This window comes from Amblyomma americanum, chromosome 1 (assembly GCF_052857255.1).
Source record: "Amblyomma americanum isolate KBUSLIRL-KWMA chromosome 1, ASM5285725v1, whole genome shotgun sequence".
NCBI lineage: Eukaryota > Metazoa > Arthropoda > Arachnida > Ixodida > Ixodidae > Amblyomma > Amblyomma americanum.
In genome coordinates, this window is record NC_135497.1 from 193,558,287 (window position 1) to 193,580,436 (window position 22,150).

At 43.0% G+C, this 22,150-nt stretch overlaps 1 protein-coding gene across 3 annotated transcripts in view; it reads left to right on the plus strand.

Annotated features, from left to right (window-relative positions):
• Nucleotides 1-22,150, plus strand: part of Piezo (piezo type mechanosensitive ion channel component) — a 162,069-nt gene that overhangs the window by 79,950 nt on the left and 59,969 nt on the right. For all 3 annotated transcript variants that reach the window (XM_077648158.1, XM_077648156.1, XM_077648157.1), the window contains 4 exons: nucleotides 3,386-3,491; nucleotides 7,040-7,263; nucleotides 11,605-11,725; nucleotides 18,633-18,763. In XM_077648158.1, the coding sequence (XP_077504284.1) occupies nucleotides 3,386-3,491; nucleotides 7,040-7,263; nucleotides 11,605-11,725; nucleotides 18,633-18,763 (582 nt within the window). The remainder of the gene's footprint in view (nucleotides 1-3,385; nucleotides 3,492-7,039; nucleotides 7,264-11,604; nucleotides 11,726-18,632; nucleotides 18,764-22,150) is intronic.

The window sequence follows — 22,150 nt, forward strand, 5'->3', positions numbered from 1 at the left end:
TCGTCGCGTCGTGTTCTTGTGGCGTCGCTCGTGGTGTATTGATTCAGTGCACACGATGGCAATGTGTCGGGCTCAATGCGGCGCTCATTTTAAGAGAAAAGTGATCCTGTTAGCTGAAGAGGTCGGGAATTCTGCGGCAGCTCGAAGACTTAACCTCAACGAGTCAACTAGAGTCACTAGAGTCAACCATCCACGGATGGCGGCTGCAGCGGGAGGGGCTTTTTAAATGTGAGACCGACCGCGAAGGATTTCGTGAGCCTTGCCACGGCCTTCATGTCCAGCTGGAGAAAAAAGTGGCGGACTTTTTTATCAAGCAGCGCAACCGGTTGTCTCATGGGGGTCAGTGTCGAGCTGATCCGTGGGAAAGTTAGAGACGTTGCTCGAGAGATGGGAAGTTCAGAGCATCTCGTGGGTGGGCCCAAACGTTCATGAAGAGGAATGGATTCTCTCTGCGGCGAACAACATTGATGCGGCAGAAGTTACCGGGAGAGTTCGATAGCGAAAAGGAGGACTCCATTTCTGAGAACTCGGCCTCCAAAAGCGAGGAAGATGAGTAAACATGTTGGCCACGATGTCTATTAAAGGTACTTTGTTTTGTGTCCCTAATCCTCGCGTTACATTCGTGCTTTTATTTTTTTCCCGCTAGACAGCATGTAAAGTCACCCCTCGCATTACATTCGCGGTCGCGTTACATTCGAGTAAATACGGTACCAATATTCTGGTGACTTCTTCTAAAGACATAATTGCTCCCTGGGAAGTGTATCCAGTTGACTGCAACACATCTTTTCATGACGTTGGCAAGAATGGGTTGCCAATTGGTATAAAGCAGCATTTCCTATCCCTACAAGCAAAGTATCACTGCAGGGTTTTACACTGATGCCTCCAAGACTTCCTCAGTTTCATGTGCAGTTCACAGTTGTCAATTTTCTGAAACAAAAACAATGAATAGACACACAAGCATATTTACTGCAGAATGTCAAGGTATTCTGTTGGCAGTTAGATTCATCCTGGAAAACAAAGTCCCAAGCTCTGTTATTTACTCAGACTCCTTAAGTGTGGTTATGGCCTTGTCTTCTGGGAAAACCTGTAAAAACACTAATAAATTCCCTATTGAAATGCCTTATGTCTGCACGCACATTAAATCTTAAAATTACAGTATGCTGGGCACCAGGTCACTGTGGAATAGATGGTAATGAAGAAGCTGATGGGCTTGCAGCATCAGGTGCCGAATTGAGTAGGATGGATATAAAACAACTTGCATACCAGGACCTCGGGCCATATATTAGGACCGAACTTCGCAAAGAGTGGCAGCAGGATTGGGATGAACAAACAGCAAACTGCACACAATAAAACCATGAATTGGGAGGTATGCCACAGAAAAACAAAATAGATTCAAAGAAGTTGCTGTCTGTAGACTGAGGATAGGACATACATACATCACACACTCGCATCTTTTACAGAATACTCCGGCACCACAATGCGCGAGATGTGGAGCCCACATCTCAGTTGTCCACACATTAATCATATGCCCCAGACTGGATACACAAAGACGACAGCACTTCCCTGAGCTTTACACATTTGAAATACCAATGCACCCTTCTTTATTTTTAGGTGATAACCGCATGTTTTCGTTAGATAGGGTTTTTAAATTTTTAACTGATGTAGGATTCTTATGAGAGGCTTTATATTAAAAGTAACCTCAGCACCTCCTCATTGCTGAGGAGAGTGCTAAGCTTACCCATAGCTGCCATAGGCCTCGCTCTTGTTGCTCAAGCAAGGACTGTGGTTGAGGCTACCTGGCTTCGTCTTTATATATAACTCCTCTTAAAACAAGTTTTAGGTGCTACACATCACTTTAAGCCATTCCACCAGATATTTATGCATCCTCTTCGCACACTATAACCATGCACGTACTCACTACTCTTAGGCCCTATGCACCTGGTGTTGATTTTATCATCTGTACATATTTTAGCCTAGGTCGACCAAAAACCTCGTGTTTGGCACTCTTTGGCCTTAGATGCCCTTGCACCATAAAAACCTAGCAACGTCATCATCATAAATGAAATAAATGCTGAATATTGAAGCATCGATTGAGGCACAGGGGCTAATTAGGCAGCAACAAATAAAGCAGAAAGATGGCCAACATCAAATCTTTATGTAGAGAAGCTTGATACAGTTCTGTAGGGTGTTGGCAAAAAGGCATAGACAAGCTTGACAAGTGTCAGCGCCCCCCCACCCTGTTATGTCACCACTGTCATGTCACCACTGTGTCAACCCTTCCAGGTGATTGCAGTGGAGAGTGAGCAGGACAGTAAGTTTGATGTCACATAAGTCATATCTAGGAGCAGCTGAAAAGTGATTTGGTCCTTTACAAAACCAAATAATGTTTGAATGCTATTTGAGCTCTAGCTCTTATTGGGCCCAAGGATTTTGGCAACAGAATTGCTAGTGTTGGCCACCAGGAGCAGTCTTCTTTTGAAGGGTTTGTTCAGAGAAGCACTAACCCGTGCCATGCTTTTGATTGTCTCATTAACATTGGTTATCAGATAATTAGAAAAATTTACACAGAAGTGTACAAGCGACTTGCTTCACAACTAATTGTACACACTGTTTGACACTTAGAGGAAAACTGGGAGTGCGGACCGCCGCGCTTCCTGAAGCGCCTTTGCCATCAGCGGCAAAGGCGCATGTGCAGTAAGCACAGCCAGCTGTGTCTTCCACGCATGCGCCTGCTGCCACCCATCCTCTCCAACTCTCGTGGTGGCAGCAGTTCTCGAAGCTTGGTGGTCACACGCTTTGAGTTTGCCTCCAAGCGTGAAACAGCCTGCACCTTTTGTAGCCTGACAATGTCGTCTCCGTGCGCTTGCATGCAGCAGAGCCACGGCATTTTATAAAAGTTGTGCCGAGTGTCTAAGCCTGAGTTGTGAAGTACAAGAAGCAACCTTTCTATATTTAGGCCCATAATCAAAACATGAGAGCAGAACGAGCAGAAGAAAAGAACAGATTGGCCAGTGAAGCACTGATTGCAGGCAATTGATGATTTAATGTCACATTAGTTGTTTCTAGCGGTGACAACTATGTGCACTAGTTCCTAGCAAGATCGTTTAATTAGCTGTTTCCTGCTTGCATTTATTTCAAAACAATGTCTGTTTGTACCCTCTCTGCTGTCACATTGAAGTTTAATCAACAATCTTAAGTAATTTTGTTTAGTGTCCCTCTGATTTTCATATTTGCTTGGGTTAGGTAAAGCTATATGTAGCATCTAGCAGAATGGGTGGACTTCTCAGTGTTTTATGCATTACATATAAGGTAGATGATTATGCATTATTATTCATTTTAGAAGAAAAATTAAGAGTTAACAACTAATAGCGTCATTCAATTCTAGGTGGTTGGCTGTGTTTTCTTGGACTACCTGTCAAAATACTCCTGCTGGATGGTCCAGCTGTTTGGCATTGCTTGTCTTAAGCGGGTGCAAAATGAGCCTCTTCCTGGTGAGCTTAATTATGTTGGTCTTGATATTAAAATAGCCCCACCAGTTTTGTGGCACCCCTTTACATTGATTTTCATTGCCAGCACATTTCGTGTTTACAACAGCTTTAAGTCAGCTGGACTTTTGATCGGTTCCCAGTCACTTTCACAGCTGAAAAAAAAAAAAAAAAATGGTAGCTATTTTGTACACTCTACCTTTAGGAATTTTTTCATGTGCTTGCTAAAAAAAGGCATGTGTTTGTGTGTGGTGTTGTTCATTCATGTGTGTAAAACATAAGTGAGCTAAAATGTGATGCACACTTTGCTGAGAGGCTGACTTCACTCCTTTAAACAAGGCAGGCTTATTTTAAATACTAGTAAAGTCACATTCTCTAGCTTCAAAAGTGTCTACATACTCAATGTTTCAGCAATCACTTATAAATTCCTTAAAATAGATTGTTCGAAATAGGAAGAAAATCGTTTTGTGAACAAGTGTCAGCCACGACAGACATGTTATTTTTTAAATCATGATAATTGCTAGCTAATTAACTAATCCTTGCTCATTAACATATAAAAAATAATGCATTTTGGTGGCTATTGCCAATGGCAAGTTTGTAGCCAGTAAGCCATGGCCAGACACTGCTTTAGCAGGTTTCAAAACAGAAGGAAATTTAATTCTCTAAAACCCTGTAACACAAGGAAATTCAGTGTTTTTTTCCGCTCAAAACCAAAACTGAGATCATGAGGTGTGCAGGAAGTCCAGTGCAAACCCAACGTCCGCTGGTGATCTGCTGTAGTGCCTACGGCAGCCAGTTTGGACTGCCTGTGCTATTTTACCGCGACAAACACTTTGTTCTGCTTTGTCGCTTGATGTAAGAAAAAGGATAGTCATCGCAAACTATGTGGCCATCATTTCTGAGAGCAACGAAGCAAAAGAAAGTGCATGCTGCGGTACAGTAGCACAGGCAGCTAAAATTTGGAGCCCTAGGCTTTGCAGCACATCAACAATGGGCATTGCATTTGTACTGACCTTCCTGTATGCTTCATACACTCAGTTTTGGTTTTGTGTGGAAAAAAAGGTGCTGCACTTCCTCACGCTGCAAGGCTTTCGAGAATGACTTTTTATTCTTTTAAAAAACTGATATGGCTTAGTCTTGTTTGTGGCTACAAACTTGTCAATGGCACTAACTGCCAGACTGTGCTAATTGAAATGTTAATTAGTATGCTTAAATTAGCTAGTGTACAATATGTGTGATATTTTTATTCCCGACGTCCATCATGGCTGAGACTTACACTTCTTGAAAAGATTTCCTTTCTATTTTGACCACTGTGCTTTTACGAATTTTAAGTGTTAGCTAAAACACCTGGTATATAGAGAAGCTTTAAATATGATAGAGCTATAACTCTTGAATTTTTGTGGTTGCTGATAGTTGTGTAATTTTATGCTCCAGCTGAAATCAAAGGTAAGCACCCTGCCTTGCATGTATCTGTGGCCTCAGTACTGTTCTGGATGCTGTTTCTTTGTGCAAATTTTTTTACATTGCCTATAATATATCCATACTTGCTTTGCACAGAACCAAAAGGTAGGATATGCATTGTTTTTTCTGTCATGTCAGTTTTTTTGTTTTTTTTTGCATAGTCCAAGATCCCTTTGTTTGCATCTTAGTTAAGGAAGGATGGGATGGAACATGGTAGTGGTAATCTTCAGTCACAGTGTAGCTCTAAGGCATTTCTCGAAAATCTCTGCAGTGACATTCAGTATGCATCTCCTCTTTGGAGGCATGCAGTAGTCTGGTTAGCAGATCACTTGCTGTGCTTTGCAACATGTGGTATTTTTGTGTGTTGAAAAATTTCAGGCCTTATAAAACAGAGCAAGAGGCAGGGTCTACTTGATGGCTGGCATGGTTTTCCTGATTAATACGAAAACTCAAGGTCTCTAGACTAAAGTACTAACTCTTGATGCGGCATATGCATGCACTTTGTTCTTTATCTGGTATCGACAGCTGCCAAGTGAAGTGCAGTGCAACTGCTATAATAGAATGTGAATTAGTTTTTTGTAAATTGCTGCATTTTAAATGAACTCATTACTTGTACTGCCAAGACAGCGTAGAACAGCTCACACTACTTACCCATTTTATATGTAACATAATCACAAATTGCCAAGAAGCTTGGAAGTTGTGCTGCTTCTTGCTAATGATGCCAAACGCAGTGCAAAATGTTAAGCCATAGCCTCCTAAAAAACTAGTGCAAAATGGCCACTTAAGTCAGTACACGTGTGAGCACAGTTCTAAATACTGGCAGAGAAAAATGATGTGTGTATCCATCTCTTTCTTATTGGTGCACATGACTGTTTGCTGCATTCTAAAATATAGTGTGGCATTCCGGTGTGGAGTGTTTCTAGTGTAATGTAGTGAGGTCAGGCTTATAATAACATATACTATACTAAAAAAATCTGATTTTATCTAAAGTGGTTGTCAGCAGCTGTTTTAACTTTTTTGTGCTCCATGCCAGTCACCATCATATTACATTGATGTACAGTTTTACTGGGTAGTATTTAACTTTTTTCTTTTCCATAAAGATTTTCAAACTCGTTACTGGAGTAGGATAGTGCTGTTCTGTGGAGACCTGCAAACAGCAGGCTTGAACTCCATTTATGCAGCGATTTTTTCCAAATTGTTTAGGCTTATTTTTTTGTCTCTCTAGCATGGTATGTTATCATTTAATAGGCCCTCATATTATTGTGTAGTAATTCTGGTACCCTGATGTCAAATGTAGTTTGTTATTTGGCAGGTTCTAGTTTTCTGCTGCACATGGCAAGTGTCAATAACTCAACAGGTGAACTCTTAAACATTGCTGCCTGACACTTGGTAGGTCTGCATTAGTGCATGGCTTATGCAAATCTATATATATATATCTTATGGCAGCTGGTTCATCTCATGGTTTCTTCACAAATTTGTGCCAGTTTTTGTCTGCAGTCTAAATGAACAGTATTGTACCTTCTTGTTTTGTCAGTTTCAAATAGCTCAGAAGTCTCCTAGCCTCTCTTGTTTGCAGCTGTGACTGACGCTCTATGACAGGCTCTAGTCTAGCACATCGTGAACGCAACAATGTCATTGTGACAGTGCATGTTAGTGGCAGTAATGAATGTGCTTGCTTATTGTGGAAATGATGCCTGGGGAGATCTTGTGGGTAAGATTAGGTGTTCCAAGTTTTCATTCTGAAGCTTAGGCATTTTGTGATGAACTATGGTGAGGTAGTTTACACAACTAGGATTTTTTTCCTCAGTAGGAACCGTGGATCCTGAAACCAGTAAGTAAACAAGCACGCAAGTACAGCAATCGTGGTTCCATCATTCTGTTGCTTCAGATGTTTTAACATGGAAATTAAGTTGATATGCAGCTGGCATTGGTCATCTCCGCTGAGTAGCAGTGTAATGACTGAAGCCAAGTGCTGCTGTCTCCAAATACTTGGGGCACTGTGTTGAGCTTGCACGGAGGGGAATTTGTGGCTGCTCGTGGCTGTGGCTTGGTACTTGGCTGCTCCAGTAATCGCTACCGTAATGTGGCTGTAGGTGGCAGCACTGCTTTGCCCAATGCATCAGGCGGAACCTGCCGGGTGCCCCTGGATGAGGCAGGCCTGCTCTGGGACGGCATCTGCTTGGCCTTCCTGCTGATGCAGAAGCGACTGTTCACCTCTTACTATTTTCACCACCTCATCATTGAGATCTTGGCTCAACAGCAGCTGGCCTCACGAGGAGCTGAAATGATACACGAGATCCAAATGAAGGATGTGCAAGTAAGTCCTGGCAGGCATGACAATGTACCACATAAATTGTTGTGTGCACGAGTGATGCAGATGCTATGCTGAGCTGGGTACACTAGGCACAGTAACTAAAAATTAATTTTTTTTCATGTGATAGCATTTAGGTCGTCTCACAAAAAATTTCTGGCTTCTCTGTCGTGAGATGCTTGATTGGTCGAGAGAGGTCACGTGACGTTGTGACATAATCACAACCTGCCTACCATGGCAGGTGGCAGTTAAATTACTGACTGGTCGCAAGTGGTTGCTCAGAAAGAATTAACCTGGGTTACACAAGCCTCACCAGTGGCTCCGTTTGAAACAGCCACCTGTCTGGCCAGTGGCACATTGCTAACCGATGCGCCACTGTGCCAGTAGTGGCATGAGGACTTCCTGCAATCTATGAATGCGATTTTGAGAGTTGTGGCGTCACGTGACCACTAGTGGAGCAATCATAGGACACCGCCAAATTTGAAAATCTGTGGATCTCCAAAATTTGGATGTTGGCCCACCCCCAGAAATTCTAAAGGACTCCCAAAATTTTAGGAGTAGGCAGAAAATGGATTAAGGTAAATTAGTGGGTGAATTAATCTGGATTAGTTGGCTTGATTGTCATATAATCCCATATGATAATCCAATGGAAGGTACTGGAACATTATAAAAGATGACTACTCATGCATACCAAGTAAGGGCAATGAAATCAGGGTTTCAGCCGGAGCTGTGGGGCAGGAAAATCACAAGAACATTAGACATTGTAGGAAACAACCTAATACTATAGCATTTCCTTCTGTAACAATGTGGTTAAGAAGGCCCCTAAGTTTTTCTTGGGTTTGTTGTTGTAAAGCTAGGTTCGCTGCCACTTCCTTGTGATCCCCATCAGTGTTCTCAGGTTCTTGGCCTGCAAGACTAATTGCTTGCTCACCATTTACGAGCAGCGCTTTTTTCATTGGTTGTGAGTGGCTGCACTTTAGTTTTTCTATATATTTAATAAGGTTCAGCATTAATAGATGCTGACGTTTTCTAGACACCACATGTTGCATTGTTCACCTTTTCTACAGGGATGTCCTGGATTGAGGGCCCATTCTGGCTGCTAGCACTGCATTAAACTTAAAAAAAAAAAAATGTGTCATGAAGTACATCCTTTTCTTTTGTAGTTTTCTTTGACATTTAAGTATATTCAGATATTTTAAGTACTTATGACTGTCTTTTTTTTTCTATTTTATACTAAGCAGCTCAGTGAGCATTTAAAACCAATAGCACCTGATGCTACACTGCTGGTGAAGGGAGTTGGGGCTATGCTGGGCCCAAACCTGGCTAATTAAGGTTGAAAAGGACACATACCTTTTTCCACAACACACAAGAGACACTAGAGGAGGTTCATCAGCTCGTCGGCACCTTGCAGCGAAGGCTGCAGGAATTGAATCAACAATATAGGGATTATTTCTTCATTTACAACATGTAGTATATAGAGAGTCCCTGTGATTGTCGCAGTGTACAGGTGAAGGCTCCCAACAAAGCCACTTAACAACTGCTGGCCATTGACAAGGCTAGTAAGAGAGAACTTACTGTACCGTCAAATGCACTTGGCATGGAGGTCCACACATAACCTAGCTGCTTAGGAAAAGCAAAGACAAGAAACCATAGGCAGCGAAGCCCACCAAGCTGTCTTTTAGAATAAGAGAAAAGCGGTTCTTCCATTGAGAGGAGGTGCATTTAAGAAGGAGCAGTGAGGGACTGGCGCCAGAGAGCTGCTCGGTCAGCAGCCTAACAAAACTGCCATGGGAGTTTTGTGCACATTTGTAATTTTATTTACAAATTTATGTGGATGGAATGATTTCTTAACTAAGTTACTAAATCAAAGGCCCCTAACTTTCTGCAGTGGAAAATTTTAAATTTCGCGAATTGAGAACAAAGAATCAGCGAAATTCCATGGGAGGCATAAGATAATACTTCGGAATGCACGCACCTCGCATTATTTTCAGGCAGAACTAAGGTAGGAATATAGTGATAATGTTTTTTCCTTGAGCTTTTCAAGGCAGATAAAGTAAAGCAGCCTTTGCCATTGGGCTTGAAAGCCACTAGGAGGAGCCAGTGTTTTTTTTTAATGACCTTGGGACAAAGCAGGTGCTGTGCAAAGGAGAAGGTGGTTATAGATATTGAAAGAAGGCAGTGCGGATTGCTTAGAGAGCGAAGTCTTTGAAAGAATTGAGTAAGGAAAGCAAAGAAGGACAAACAGGCACAGGACTGGGCAGCTTGAGACACCGAGTGGCAGGGACACAGCAGTGACAGCGGCTGCTGCTACGCGGGAGGCTGCATGAATTAAAGCGACTATGCAATAAATTAATTTAGATTACGTAAAGCAGACGAGAGAGGCATTTCATCACTCGTCACCCCAACGCAATAATTTTTAAGCTAGCATCAATAACACCGAAGATATTGACGATTAAAAATTACTCTCCTCCTCTCGCCCCTCAACTCAAACACGCGGGGCACCAGACAAAAATAAAGAAAACAGCTCTGGGTCTGGGCCCCGCCCATGAATACGTCATCTGCTGACGTTCTTTTTGCAACTTCCGGTTGTCGCTCTTAGCACCCCAGCAGCAGCGTCGGCGGCGTGATTGCGGCGCGCGTCGGGTTTCTTTGCTTGTCGTCTGTTGTAGTTAGCAGTAATGGACCCGGACCTCGAGGTGCGACTGCTCGCTCTTACAGCCGCGATGGGCATCGAGCCCTATGCATTCACGCCATACCGGCTGAACGCCAGCGAAAACAGTAGCGACTCGGCGAGCCACTGCGAGTGGCTCCGGAACTCCCGACAGAAGGAGGCGGCAGAGGAAAATTGAAACCATATGCGCGAAGGCAATGCCTTGGCTCGCGCTTGCCCAAGAGGGTCGCGCCGCAGCACGAGCAGACGATTTTCACGGCTACCGAAAGTGTGCCCATGGCGTCGTGGCTGCCATGGCTTCAGCAAATGAGAGCGTGTGGTGGCCTGGCGACGTCATGGGTACAGTGACGTCTTTTTTCACGATTTTAGTTTCAAAATCGGTCACTATGAGCACACCAATCGGCCTGCGAATTTTAAAAAACACGGTTTTTAAAAATTCATAATAAATTGCCGGCTCAGTTCCGAAGACTCATACTTGGTGTGAATGCTTCTTAGCCTCATTTCTAAGCATTGAAAACATTTACAAGCGACTTTTTATTCATTGCATAGTCCCTTTAAAGTATTAGACTTGGCTTTGCTCGATTGTGGTGCACGCATCTGAAGCAGTGCCTCTCAGATAACATCGACACATCCACTGCTTCCGTTTTGACATGATAGCATTAAGGGTCCCATTCAGTGCCAACCCCAGCATCGCCGGCATGTCAAGAAAAGCAGATGGCCCACCTGCCGCCTAGGTCACATGACCATGTGACATCACAGCCTGCCCACCGGACTATGAGCTAACTGCCCACATTGGCTGGTGGCAGTTAAATTAATGATTGGTCGCAAGAGTTTGCCCAGGAAGAGCAACCTGGGTCTCACAAGCCCAACAGGGGGCTGTGTTTGAAGCATCCACCTGCCGGAAAAGTGGTGCATAACTTAACCCCTGCACCGCGACGTCAGGAGTGGTATGGACCGACCGCTACATCAGGAGCGGTATGCGGTCTTCTCATGATTTGTGAACGTAAGGTAGAGAATGATCAATTCAACATAAGTAGGCATTTAGTCAGAATCTAGGTGGCAGAGAAAGAGTACTTGCGCGGTAGGGATCTCTAATGTTATCGCATTGTACTCTTGAAGGCAAGTCAAGTGTTATGTTATAGGGAAAGAAAGAACAGTGTCCATGTCTGCGAAGTGATATGCGAAGTGGACCCCAGACTGCTGAAGGGACCCATTAATGCTATCACATCATAGCCTTAGGCAGAGCTTAAGTGTCCCCTCAAGTTTTTTTAGATTGCTGTCTGTTTTTGTTGGGTGGGAACCTCGGCTGTGGTCGCCCTAAACAGTTTGCGACTGCATTATGACCGTAATAATATTTCTTGTAAAATTCTCCCGAGTTCTCAAAGTCCCCCTTCGTGTTACATTCTGTTACATGCATGCAAATAAGGTAAAATAGCCATTTTTCCATCTTACTGTTGTTTCTATTGATGTTCACAACAGCAGTAGCATCAGAAAAGAGAATCTGACTGCTAACACACAATTCCTCGAAAAATGTTTAAACCACAGGAAAAATGTTTAAACCTGAGGAATCGAGAGTAAACATGACATGTTTGCAATGGTTAAATTTGGCAGTTTTGTGGCTTTTACTTTGAACTGCATCAGTAATAGATATTTATGATTTCCTTTTCTTTGTGCAGGAACAAAGAGCAGCTGAGAGAGACATAATGGAAAAGATAAAGCGCAAGATGGACAAAATACGTGCAAATCAACATAAGGTTAGGGCTGGTGAATACGTTGAACCAGAGACACACTTTCAGGGTAAGTGGTTTTGCTTCCCTGACATGAAACTTTGGGGAAGATTTGGGAATAGTAGAAAACTATCAAGCGACCCTGGCCATTACTATAGTGACAAATATGGGCAAGAATCACATGAATTCACTGTAAACTGCTTTAAAGCACATATGATTTTAAAGCACATATGATTTTAAAGCACATATGACTGACCATTTAATTATGTTTGCTTGATGGTGGTTAGTTGAGCTAGAGACAGGTTTTTAGATATGCAGTGCTGTTGGGAATTCAAGATTTATTTTTGCAGCTTACAAATTGACTTTTTGTAACCATAACTTACATTCTTGACTGAAGTAGAAATTGCACTAGCATATATTCATTACCATGCAAAATACACCATCACCAACTTGTGGCATATGGTATTGTGGTTGAGTGGCCTGAGGAACTGCCTTCAAAATGCAGAAAAAGCAAGTTTGAAGCCTAGCATTGGCAAGGAAAAACTTTTTTGCACATTATGCACCATAACTACAGTTGTGGACATGGGTGGGTGTGTTTGAATGGTTCATGGATTCCTTTGAATCGCAATACTGCACTGAAGAGCTACCGAAGACGTTTTAGAATTCTACAATCTTAAAGGGGTTGAATGTGTGAATCTTGTAAGGGAAGCACGCATAGTTTTTTTGTGCTAGAATAAGCCACAACAGCATCCAGGCTTCTCTGCACTGTGCAGCGCTGAGTATAGGGAGCACCATGACATCATATGGAGGGGGCAGTGCACTTCCAAGGTGGGAACGCTTGCTCGAAAGAAGAAATAGAGCACTATTGAAGGTAAAGCCCACAGAGCGTTGCTTGGCGGCATTCGATGATGCACTGAAATAGGTCGGCGAAGGCACCGGAAGTCTTAAATCAACATGACATCATCACAGAGCTTCTCTGAACAACACAAAGCTGTCTGGACAAGCCTGTACGGGGTCGTCCACACTTAGTGCAAACGTGTGGAAGGAAGGTCCACATTTAGTGGAGTCCCGGTAGCCGCGGCTGGTGAGCCGGCAGAGTGGGCTGTCGACGTTGCTGGCCAGGCCGGTTGTTGAAAGCGTCCTCTGTTGTCCTCTGTTGCCAATTTCATCTTCATCAGCGCTGCTGGCGATGCCAGCGCTGCTACACATGCGAGTACGTGGTCATGTTCTTTGGTCTTTGGAGGGTCACTGCATCCGACATAGACATTCACTGAAGCGAAGTTGCAGATGATGCTAAGCACCACCTCCAGATCCATCTTCGCCTGTGGCACTTTACTGTGATAAGCGGCCGTGTCGGACACAGTGGCCCTCCAAAATGCGCGACCACACGCACTTGCATGTTCGCACTGAGAGTCGACGATCCTGTACATCGTCGTGGTTTTAATCAGCGATTATGTCACCATTTCAAATTCTAGCGCAAGAGGAAGTTAGAATGCTTTACCTACAAGCTTCATACATTCCAATCCTTTAATCTTGTCAAATTCTCAACAGTGCTTCATTGCCCGTTTAATGCGAAGGCAGTTTTTAGCGTTTTCCACTTATTGTATGACTACTCCTAATTGTGACCATCACTAATGTTTCAGTGAAATTAACTTAGCCTTTTTATATATGTGTCTTTTAGAGCTCTTAAAATTCTGAATTGCAAGGTCTCATATCGTGTCACATTTGCTAAATGTGCTCAGATTGTAATCAAGAATTGTCATTTATTTATCGTTATTGCCTGCTTCTTATTTTTTTGTATTCAGTGCTTACATTGCATTTTCATTAAACCCAGCTTTTTTCCACTCTGGGCACATTTCTTAAATTTTTGTTGGCTGACTTTTATGTTCTACCAGTCTATTACTGACAATATTAAATTGGTTAAAAATTTGTTTACAAGAATCTTATTTGTTCTGGTGGCCCAAAGCAATGTGCTTTCTGCTTTTTGTGTAGTAGTTTCATTAAATTTGTGCAACATACGTGAATGTGTTTCCTGCTCTTATCAGCCCTTTGTTGAAACATTTTTTTTATTCACTGTTTCATTGAGATTGAGTTGCCCAGTTAATTTATACATACAGATCTCATGTAATCATACAACGGCTTTTTGTTTGTGTCATTCAAAATGTTCCATGTGAAGCTGATGTAGAAAGAAATCAATTCTGTTTAGATTCATATTAGTGGCACCTGGCTTCAGTTAACTTTTATTACAGTAAAACTATAAGTTGTATTTATTTAGGCTTATTTTGGTTCAGACAGCATTTATTCTTCTTCAGTTAAGTCTTCTGCATACCATTGACCTTTAATGATGGTAGCAGGTTTTTGTGGTGGGTTACAGCAGAGTTCTTTCGTAAAAACTAAGACATTAGCTGTTACCACATGGTCCATGTGGTAGTACTTGGTGATGATATGCTTAAAGCCTGTGAAGAACGAGATGCTCAGTTAGTAGAAAGAAAGCAGCATTGGGCCATTGTGTGGGCATTTTTCATTGTGTGGGCCAGGCTTCTATTGCACACTAGCTAGAGGAAAAAAACTTATAATCAAGTGCCGTGAGTAGTGGACTCTGTGATTATGGGGAGTCTGTGGATAACTCCATCCAATTTTCATTCTTAGTAAAAATTGATTTTATAACTCTTTCTTGGTATATTGATGTTTGTCTGGCAGCTAAAGACGCATTTATTGGTGAGAAAATTGAATTTAAAAGTTTTCCCGTCACTTGATTCAAACTTGCAATGTTGGCACCTAAAGCCACTCTTTGATCACCGTTTTGAAGTGATGGTAGCATAGCCTAGCCTCTGAGATCCACGGTCCCATTGGCAAACCGCAGTTTACTTGCAGAATCGGCCGGTGATTGCGTCACCTATGTTTTATTTTGGAGCACAGCTCTTAAGTGCCCGTTCCTGGCTAGCACATCGGCGGCGCTAGCGGCGGTGGCGTAACCGCCTGAGCACTATCAAAGGAAAGAGCACGGCAAATCACCAGATCTGTAGCAAAGTTAAGAGCTCAGCAAGGGATGAAAGTAGGTCTATAACGAAGGGAGGGCGAAAATTGAAAGGCAGAGGAGGGGGTAGTGGTAGAAGTGAGAAAGGCAGAAGCGTAAGATGGAAAGTGGAGGAGGAAAGTCCGGCAGGAGCAGGCGAGAGGGGCATTCTCAGTTTGTGCCGGCTGTTGCATAGTGACTTCCTAAACGCATTTACAAATAGCCGTCATGCGCAGTACATGCACCGCAACCACCTGCCCACAAGCGACTGCAGTTGATGCAGTAGCAGGACCCCTGCAACACCTCCATTTCAGGCGGCACACATTGGAGGTTTTCTGGAAAACGACACAATGCCTTGCCTAAGTGATGCTATTGTTTGTGCAAAGATTGTGGGCCCCTTTAATTGTTGCAAAGGTGCATGGCTGATTTTGTTCGAATCAGCATAAGATCTACCATAAAACTCCTAGTCGTGACTTGAGTCAGCCAAGAATCGGCTGTCGAATTGTCAATTAGCACATGCATGGGCACCTGTGGGGCCTGTTCGTCCATGCCTTTTACCATTGGAGCAAGCATGCGCTACTCAGAATGTGCAGGCCATGCACCTTTTGGCCCGCTCCAAATGAAGACACGTCCTTTGTGGCTTCAACCTTCCTCGTTGAAGCAATGACACAAGCACGTTGCAATCGCAGGGAGCAGTAAACGCCTGAGAGGACATCACAGTAGGGCAAGGGTTACGCTGCGCTTCTCTGCACCACTGAGGAGCGTTTGTTCAGTGCATCAGTTTAGAGGGCTTGTGCGACAAAGCAGCAGTGCTTCGCATCATACTCTGAAGTGTAGCTTAAGCATTGTCCAAGTTTTCTGCCTCAGTATATCACAAAATCAAGCAGCACTAATATTTTGCATTAGGGAGCACCATAATCGTCGATAAATTTTTGTCCTTTTCTGGTTTATACCTTATACACGTAAGAGGCACACTTTTTAAAAACATTTGAGTGTGATTTTTGAAGGTACAGCCCACACACCAAAAAAAAAAAATACGTACAGTCATATTTTTTACTCAATTATCTAGCCGAAAACAGGGAGTGCGGCCCATACACAGATGCAGCAATTACACAAGATTATATGGTAAATGTTCCATTTTCAGTGAATGTAGTGTCTTTGTCGTTAGAATGCAGTAATCTGCCGATACAAGCCAGCTTGAATTTGTTTTCAGTGCCTCTCTAAAGCACAATTTCACCATCATTGTGTGACCACATTGTGAAATCTGGTGGCATGTGAGAGAAGGTTGACACACTTGGCAGCATTTCATATAAAACAGTGTAATGCTGGTACTTTCTTTTATCATAAAATGATTTGGGAAAAGTGTTTGATGTGATTTCAGGTGGTGGTTCTATTGTTGCTGACATCACGACAGTTGCTTTGCATTTCTAGCTCTATGATTAGCATCATTCAAAAAGAAGCAGCAGAAATAAATATGGACAAAACAGAGTATGGGACAGGCACAGACTCAAGAAGATCCAGTCGCATGATCTGTTTCGTCCGTGTCTTCATTCACGCAGTTTCTTTAATAGTGAACTACTAACTTTTCCAGCAACATGCTATCTTGAACTGTTGTCACGATGTAGTGATGGCAGTCCGGCAAGCAGGAAGATAGTGAAAGGCTTCCAAACTCTTTATAGGGGCAGACTTGTGCCCACGAAGAACTGCACAGCTCGGCTGTGGCGGTAGCAACAAGCATGCTCGGCGGTCGTAAAACAGCATGGCCACCGCTCTCAGCCGTACTCAGTTAAAAGCTGGCAATGAACTTTTGAGGTACAGGGTGCAAAGTAAGCACAACAGTCTCGAACAGTATAGAATCACTTCTGCCTGGCTGCAATCATTTCGAGATAAATCTGGTCTCGTGTTGCGTCACAAATAAATTGATAAAGCCGCATGTCGATGGCATTGAGCATAACAGACAACATTACAAAGGTTTTTGGCACTATCGTTAGCATTTTAGTATCACTGAATATTAGTAAAAACTTTCTGTTTCAGTTGAAAGGTGCTTGTAAAACCCAATGCAAATGTTGCCACAAAACAGTCTGAAAAGGGGAGTGACCCTCACTGTTCATTGTCTTGTTCCTTTGTATTTTTTTAATTTTTCAACACTGTGAATTTGGTAGTTTCTCTTAGTTTCATGAAGGCATCGTATGCATTGTGTAGCCCACAAAAAGCAAGTATCCATGTCATGTTTTTATATTTTGTTGGTTTAGTGTGTTCAGGTCACCGAAATGTGGCACTGGTACTTCGGAGCACCTGATGCTTTGTTTTCTTTGATGATGACTTGAAAGGTGACCTAATGTTTGTTCCCTGGTCAACAGGGATGGCTACATGGGCTGAGAAGCAGTGTTCGTGCAGTCTTAGTTTGTTGCACAGAAGTTAGTAGTCCAAGCATGATTTCCTTTAGGTCGCCTTTGAGATCTTGATGTTTCATCCAGGTCTGGAACTAGCCAAAAAGCAGTTTTTGTGGTTCTAGCTTTGGTATCATTAATTGCTTCTTGCTCATCACTATAGTGGCAGGGCCTACAGCCTACAGTGCATACTGGTATCAGCAGCAAGACAGGGAGAAGTTTCATTTTGCATATTTTCTTTCCTTGTTCAATGTTATTCATCCCAGCCAAGAAAGGTCTGACTAGTTTGTAGGTTTAGCTTATTACATATATACTAAGTGGGTGTATATATGATTGCACATAAAATTGGCTGAACACTGAGAAGAAAGTGTAGCAAAATAAAAATCGCCCCTAGCCCCCCATTTCCTGTCGTGAAACCCCCTGGTGATCTGCAAACAGAGTACTCCACCCCCTACTCGACCCCTGCGGGGGGGCAGTCTCTACTGGAAGAAGAGCCCCCTGTTGGTGGGGGTGAGTCTCCATCCATGGGGCAGCTGACAATGTCACCTGTCTCAGCGGGCTTCACTGCCTACCTGGATAGCTACATGGAGCCTCGGCTGTCAACAGCCGGGCAGCCGCATGTGCGACTTGCCAGCGTGCCCCGGCCTTCAGCCGTTGCCCCAGAGCGGCGTCAGGGGTCCAGCCGTCGCTCATCACACTATGCGTGTAAAGCTGGCCTGTCCTTAGCTGCCCGTTTGTGCTTGCCTGCTTTGCGTGATGACTTCTCAAGCCAACTGCTGCATTGAGCACCACAGACGAGATGCTGTAGGCCAGCATATTCTAAGAAATAAAGAACAACAGCTTTTACTAAATGCACTCCACTTTCCTGTGCATAGTATCTCATGTTGTAGTTTATCTATTTTTGGTAGGAATCAAAGTACACCATAAGGTAGAGATAGATTGTCAGGTTTTACATAACTAAGCATCAGCCCTTTGCTCTCGACCCAGTCTCATTATGCAAATGTTTTAGATGCAAACAAGACAGCCTTGGTTTTTTGGTGATCTAGCATTTATGTTCTCAAAACTGAAGAGGCAGATCAGGTTTTGCAGCCTTTTGGCTTGAAGAGTCATCATGTAAGGTCTAGAACTTGGCAGGCTTTTTCTTGATGTTGTAGTTGTGCACACTGTTGTGACCTCGTTGTGTGGTGCTGCCACCTCTGCGGGTGGTAGGCATTATCTGTCTTGTGGCTTTGGGCTGTTCCATGTTGGGCTTCCCTACATTGCTGTCATAGTAAATTCTAATAAATAACTGTAATCCTAGTACGAGCAACTGTTCACTGCTGACTGCTGATATTTATTTTTCTTATTAATTACTACTGCTAGGAAGTGGGTGTTTCAGGCAATGCCTATACTCCTCACAGCATGTTTGCTTTTGGCTGTTGTGAGATTGCAGCTTCAGTTGGCAGTTGATGTGCACCAAAGAAGCTTGTTGCTCTGGACTGGTTACAGCTGCTTGCACAATTAGCACTGCCTGCACCACTACCTTGCAGTGCTAGACACTTCCAAGTAATGCTTTGCTATTTTCCTTGCAGCCATACGCTCTGGTGACTACTATCTTTTTGATGACTTTGCTGGGATGGATATTGATCTAGACCTTGATGTTAAAAGCCGGAAACCTGCTGAAGAGGAAGATGCTGATGTCAAAGTCCGGGGCATCAATGCTGTGAGTGGATGTGTGGAATGAAAACTTGCCTGTGCAGGGCTGTATGTGGTGTTGCATGTGGACTGTGTGGTGATGGTACAGGCATGAAGAGTGCTGCTCACTGGCACTGTTCGCTGGTGACTTTGGCAAAACAGGTATTGCTGGGACAATATTAAAAGGACATGCTGAATTTGAAGCAGTAGTGAGGCTACACTAGGGTTGTTTTACGAAAAAGTTGATTCACATCAACTGCTATACTTTGGCAATGAATGCTTCCTGTGCATTTGTAATACTAGTGTCATATGCACCTTTAAACCTGCTTTCTTTCATCCTGTTCTTCTATTCTAACTACTCTAAAATTTAGTCTCACATTAGTGAATAACTTCTCTTTCATTTCTTTTGCTCGAGTCGCATGGTGATTGCAATATAATTGGAAAACTTTTTGTGTGGTTTGATCACAAGACACCAAGTGCTTTAACTAGTCTTTTTTATAGATCAACAGACGCATACATTTTCTAAACTGGGATGTTACACAGAGAGTGGGATTTTATACGCACGCTCAGGTGAGCCTCTTTAGTCATACAAACTCGTAATGCCATGCAGTCTCATTCAAGGAAGCATACTCATAAGCAGCACTCAAAGAGCCTAATAGTGAATCTTTCGCTATGCAGATAACTTGAAGCCCATATGGATTGCTTGTAATATTGTACTTTGTAATACTAGACTGCCATGTTAGTGTACAGAATTTGTTTTGCCTTCTGAACATTTTTTTTTTTTTGAAAGGGTCATTCTGCCCTTGGTAAAGCTCATGTATTTGGAAGTAGCACTGTGCTTTGAGATCTACCACTCCTTTTTTCTTCATGCACTGACATTCTCTTCATACCTATACTTGATACTAACTGGCTTTCATGCGTGCAGTAGTTAATGCTATTAAAGGGAAGCTGAAACAGTTTTCAAATTGCATGAAGCACTCTGGTTGGGAAGAAGGGACCTTGGAAATCGTGTGTAAATTTTTTCTTGATACTTTCCGCAAAAAGAGCTGTAATCACGTCTCAAAAACTCGCTGCCGACACACCCTAGTCGCTTCCGGAAGCACCAGGTGTGGGGATGGCAAAAAGGGAGAACTGGCAGAAGTGACGCTATTCACTGAGAGTTGGCCGGCCATCTTGTTTTGCTTGCTCCGCTGCGGCCCATGCTTTGGTGAGCAACGCTATCTACTGCCAGTGCCATTTGCTTTAGCTAGTTCATGTGTTCTGTGTAATGCTTAAAGCCTGTATATAAACCAGTTTTAGTATGGTACTTCTTTCGAACAGCGCTCAGCACACAGCTTGGTAGAATCCATCGGTTGTTCTCCTCCAGCCTCTTTCATGTTAACCAGGCAAACTGGCAGTACACAGCATTCCGAATCTCCCTGCACACAATATGTTTATTGCATCAATATTTCTCTTTTCGTTATATTACTTTCTTACCTGTTTGTAAACTTTTTGCCTTTTCCAGCTGGTTCACATCCATGCTGAGCTAAAGCCACTTCCAGCACTGCCTTACTGAGTGTGCAGTGTGCGCCTTTTTGCTTTTTGCTGATTTCTTGCACCTCCTGGCAGCACAAACAATGCTCTTAATCTTTCATCAGCATGCAGCACATGCAGCTGCGCCTAATTGAACAAAAAATTGATTATATCAACCTAGTATACTTAAACAATGCTAACATTTGCATTCACAAACGTCATTTGCATTCAGTGATGTCAGAATTCATGCAAATTTGTCCTTGAGTCAGGACGGCAAAGTCGTCGAGCTGCGGTGCACATATATCTGCCATAAGTTCTGCTGGTTATCTCGATACGCAACAGCAGCAACTATATATATCTCGCAGCACGTTATAGTTTTGATGAGCAGCACTGCGAGCTCCGAAACGTAGCCATAATTATTGTTCAAAAGCGTGTTCAGCATGCAAAAAAAACAACAAGAACGTACGGGGGTAAGTGCAGAAGTTTCGTGGTTGAACCGTAGCCCGAACTTGCGCCAGAAGCAGTAGCGCACATGAGAGCTTCCTCCGTCGTCTCGTCTCTTCGCACTGCAGTACAGCAGTGAACCCACTCCAACTCATTTAGTTTGGCATTCTTTTGTAGTTCTAAAAGGCTTTCATGGGTAGTTAGGCACGTCAATATTAATAAATAAGCAAACAAATGCTTTACCTCGCACGACTTTTGTAAGCATGCCGGCGATTTGAATTCGATCATGTTTACAAGCAATACAGAATGTTGGTTGTCCGGCTTTGTGCAGCAGCGAGTGCACAAGGACGTTTCGACGCGATTTTTTTTTTATTGCCATTTGTACATGCACCTACGCAAAAGATATGCACGCGCATGCGCCTACGCAAAACATATGTATCACTCAAGATTTCCAGCACGTGAAAATGTCGCGACTTGACTTTCGCTGCCGGCACACTCCGCAGCGGCGGCGGCTCCGTCGTTTTCTGAAGCTTCTGATCGATGGCTCGAACATGTATTGTGAGAGTCCAAACTATTCAGCACTGCTTGAATTATCTATAATTTCCAAAACGTAGTTCTTAAGCCAGCCAAAGCAATGCGCTACGCAGCAACACCGTCGGTGCTGGCTGTAGATCCCCGTGGATCACGTCACGACAGACCCAGCCAATCGCGGGCATCAGCAGCGTTTGCTCGGTGCCGTGAGGCGAGAGGGCGTGTTTTCTTCTAAAAAGCAGCTTTTTGCGTTTATTTCCACCCTTTTTGAATGATATATTTTTTTCAGCAGACTAAAAACTATAAAATGCCGCAGGGGACTCATTTTTTTCTAAAATTGCTTCAGCTTCCCTTTAACTTTTACTCTGCATCTGTGTCCTTTATGGCTGCTAGTCATTCAGCTGCACAGTCGGGTAGAAGGCAGATTTGTAACATCTTTAGTTCTCAAATACTTGTAACATACTGTAGTAGTAGAAGCTGTGGCTTAAAACTAGATGTCAAGCAGTGTTGAAAAAATAATGAAAAACCTGAAAGTTGTTTCAGCTCAGATGTGGGAGTTTTGCTTGTGAAAGCTTATTTTAAACAAGGGCCCCATCCAGGGGGGGGAAACACCTTTCCTTGACAGTGGTACTCTCATTTTTCTTGTATCAACTTGGATGATTACTGGAAAATTAGGAACTCACAAGCTTTATGGGAAGTTTTTTTCAAAAAGATGCTTCTTGCAGGAAATTTCAGTATTTGTCGTGCTTTATTTTCTCTATGTATGGCTGCTTTTGGTTTTTTTTCTGTAGCTTTTACCACCCATGGTTTGCTCATTGGGTACTTAGGAAAGCAAACCTTATGCATTTATTGATCATGTTAAATATACAAGAGCAGTGCATTATATCACTTCCTGCATGATTCATTACTAATATTCCTATGAAACGTT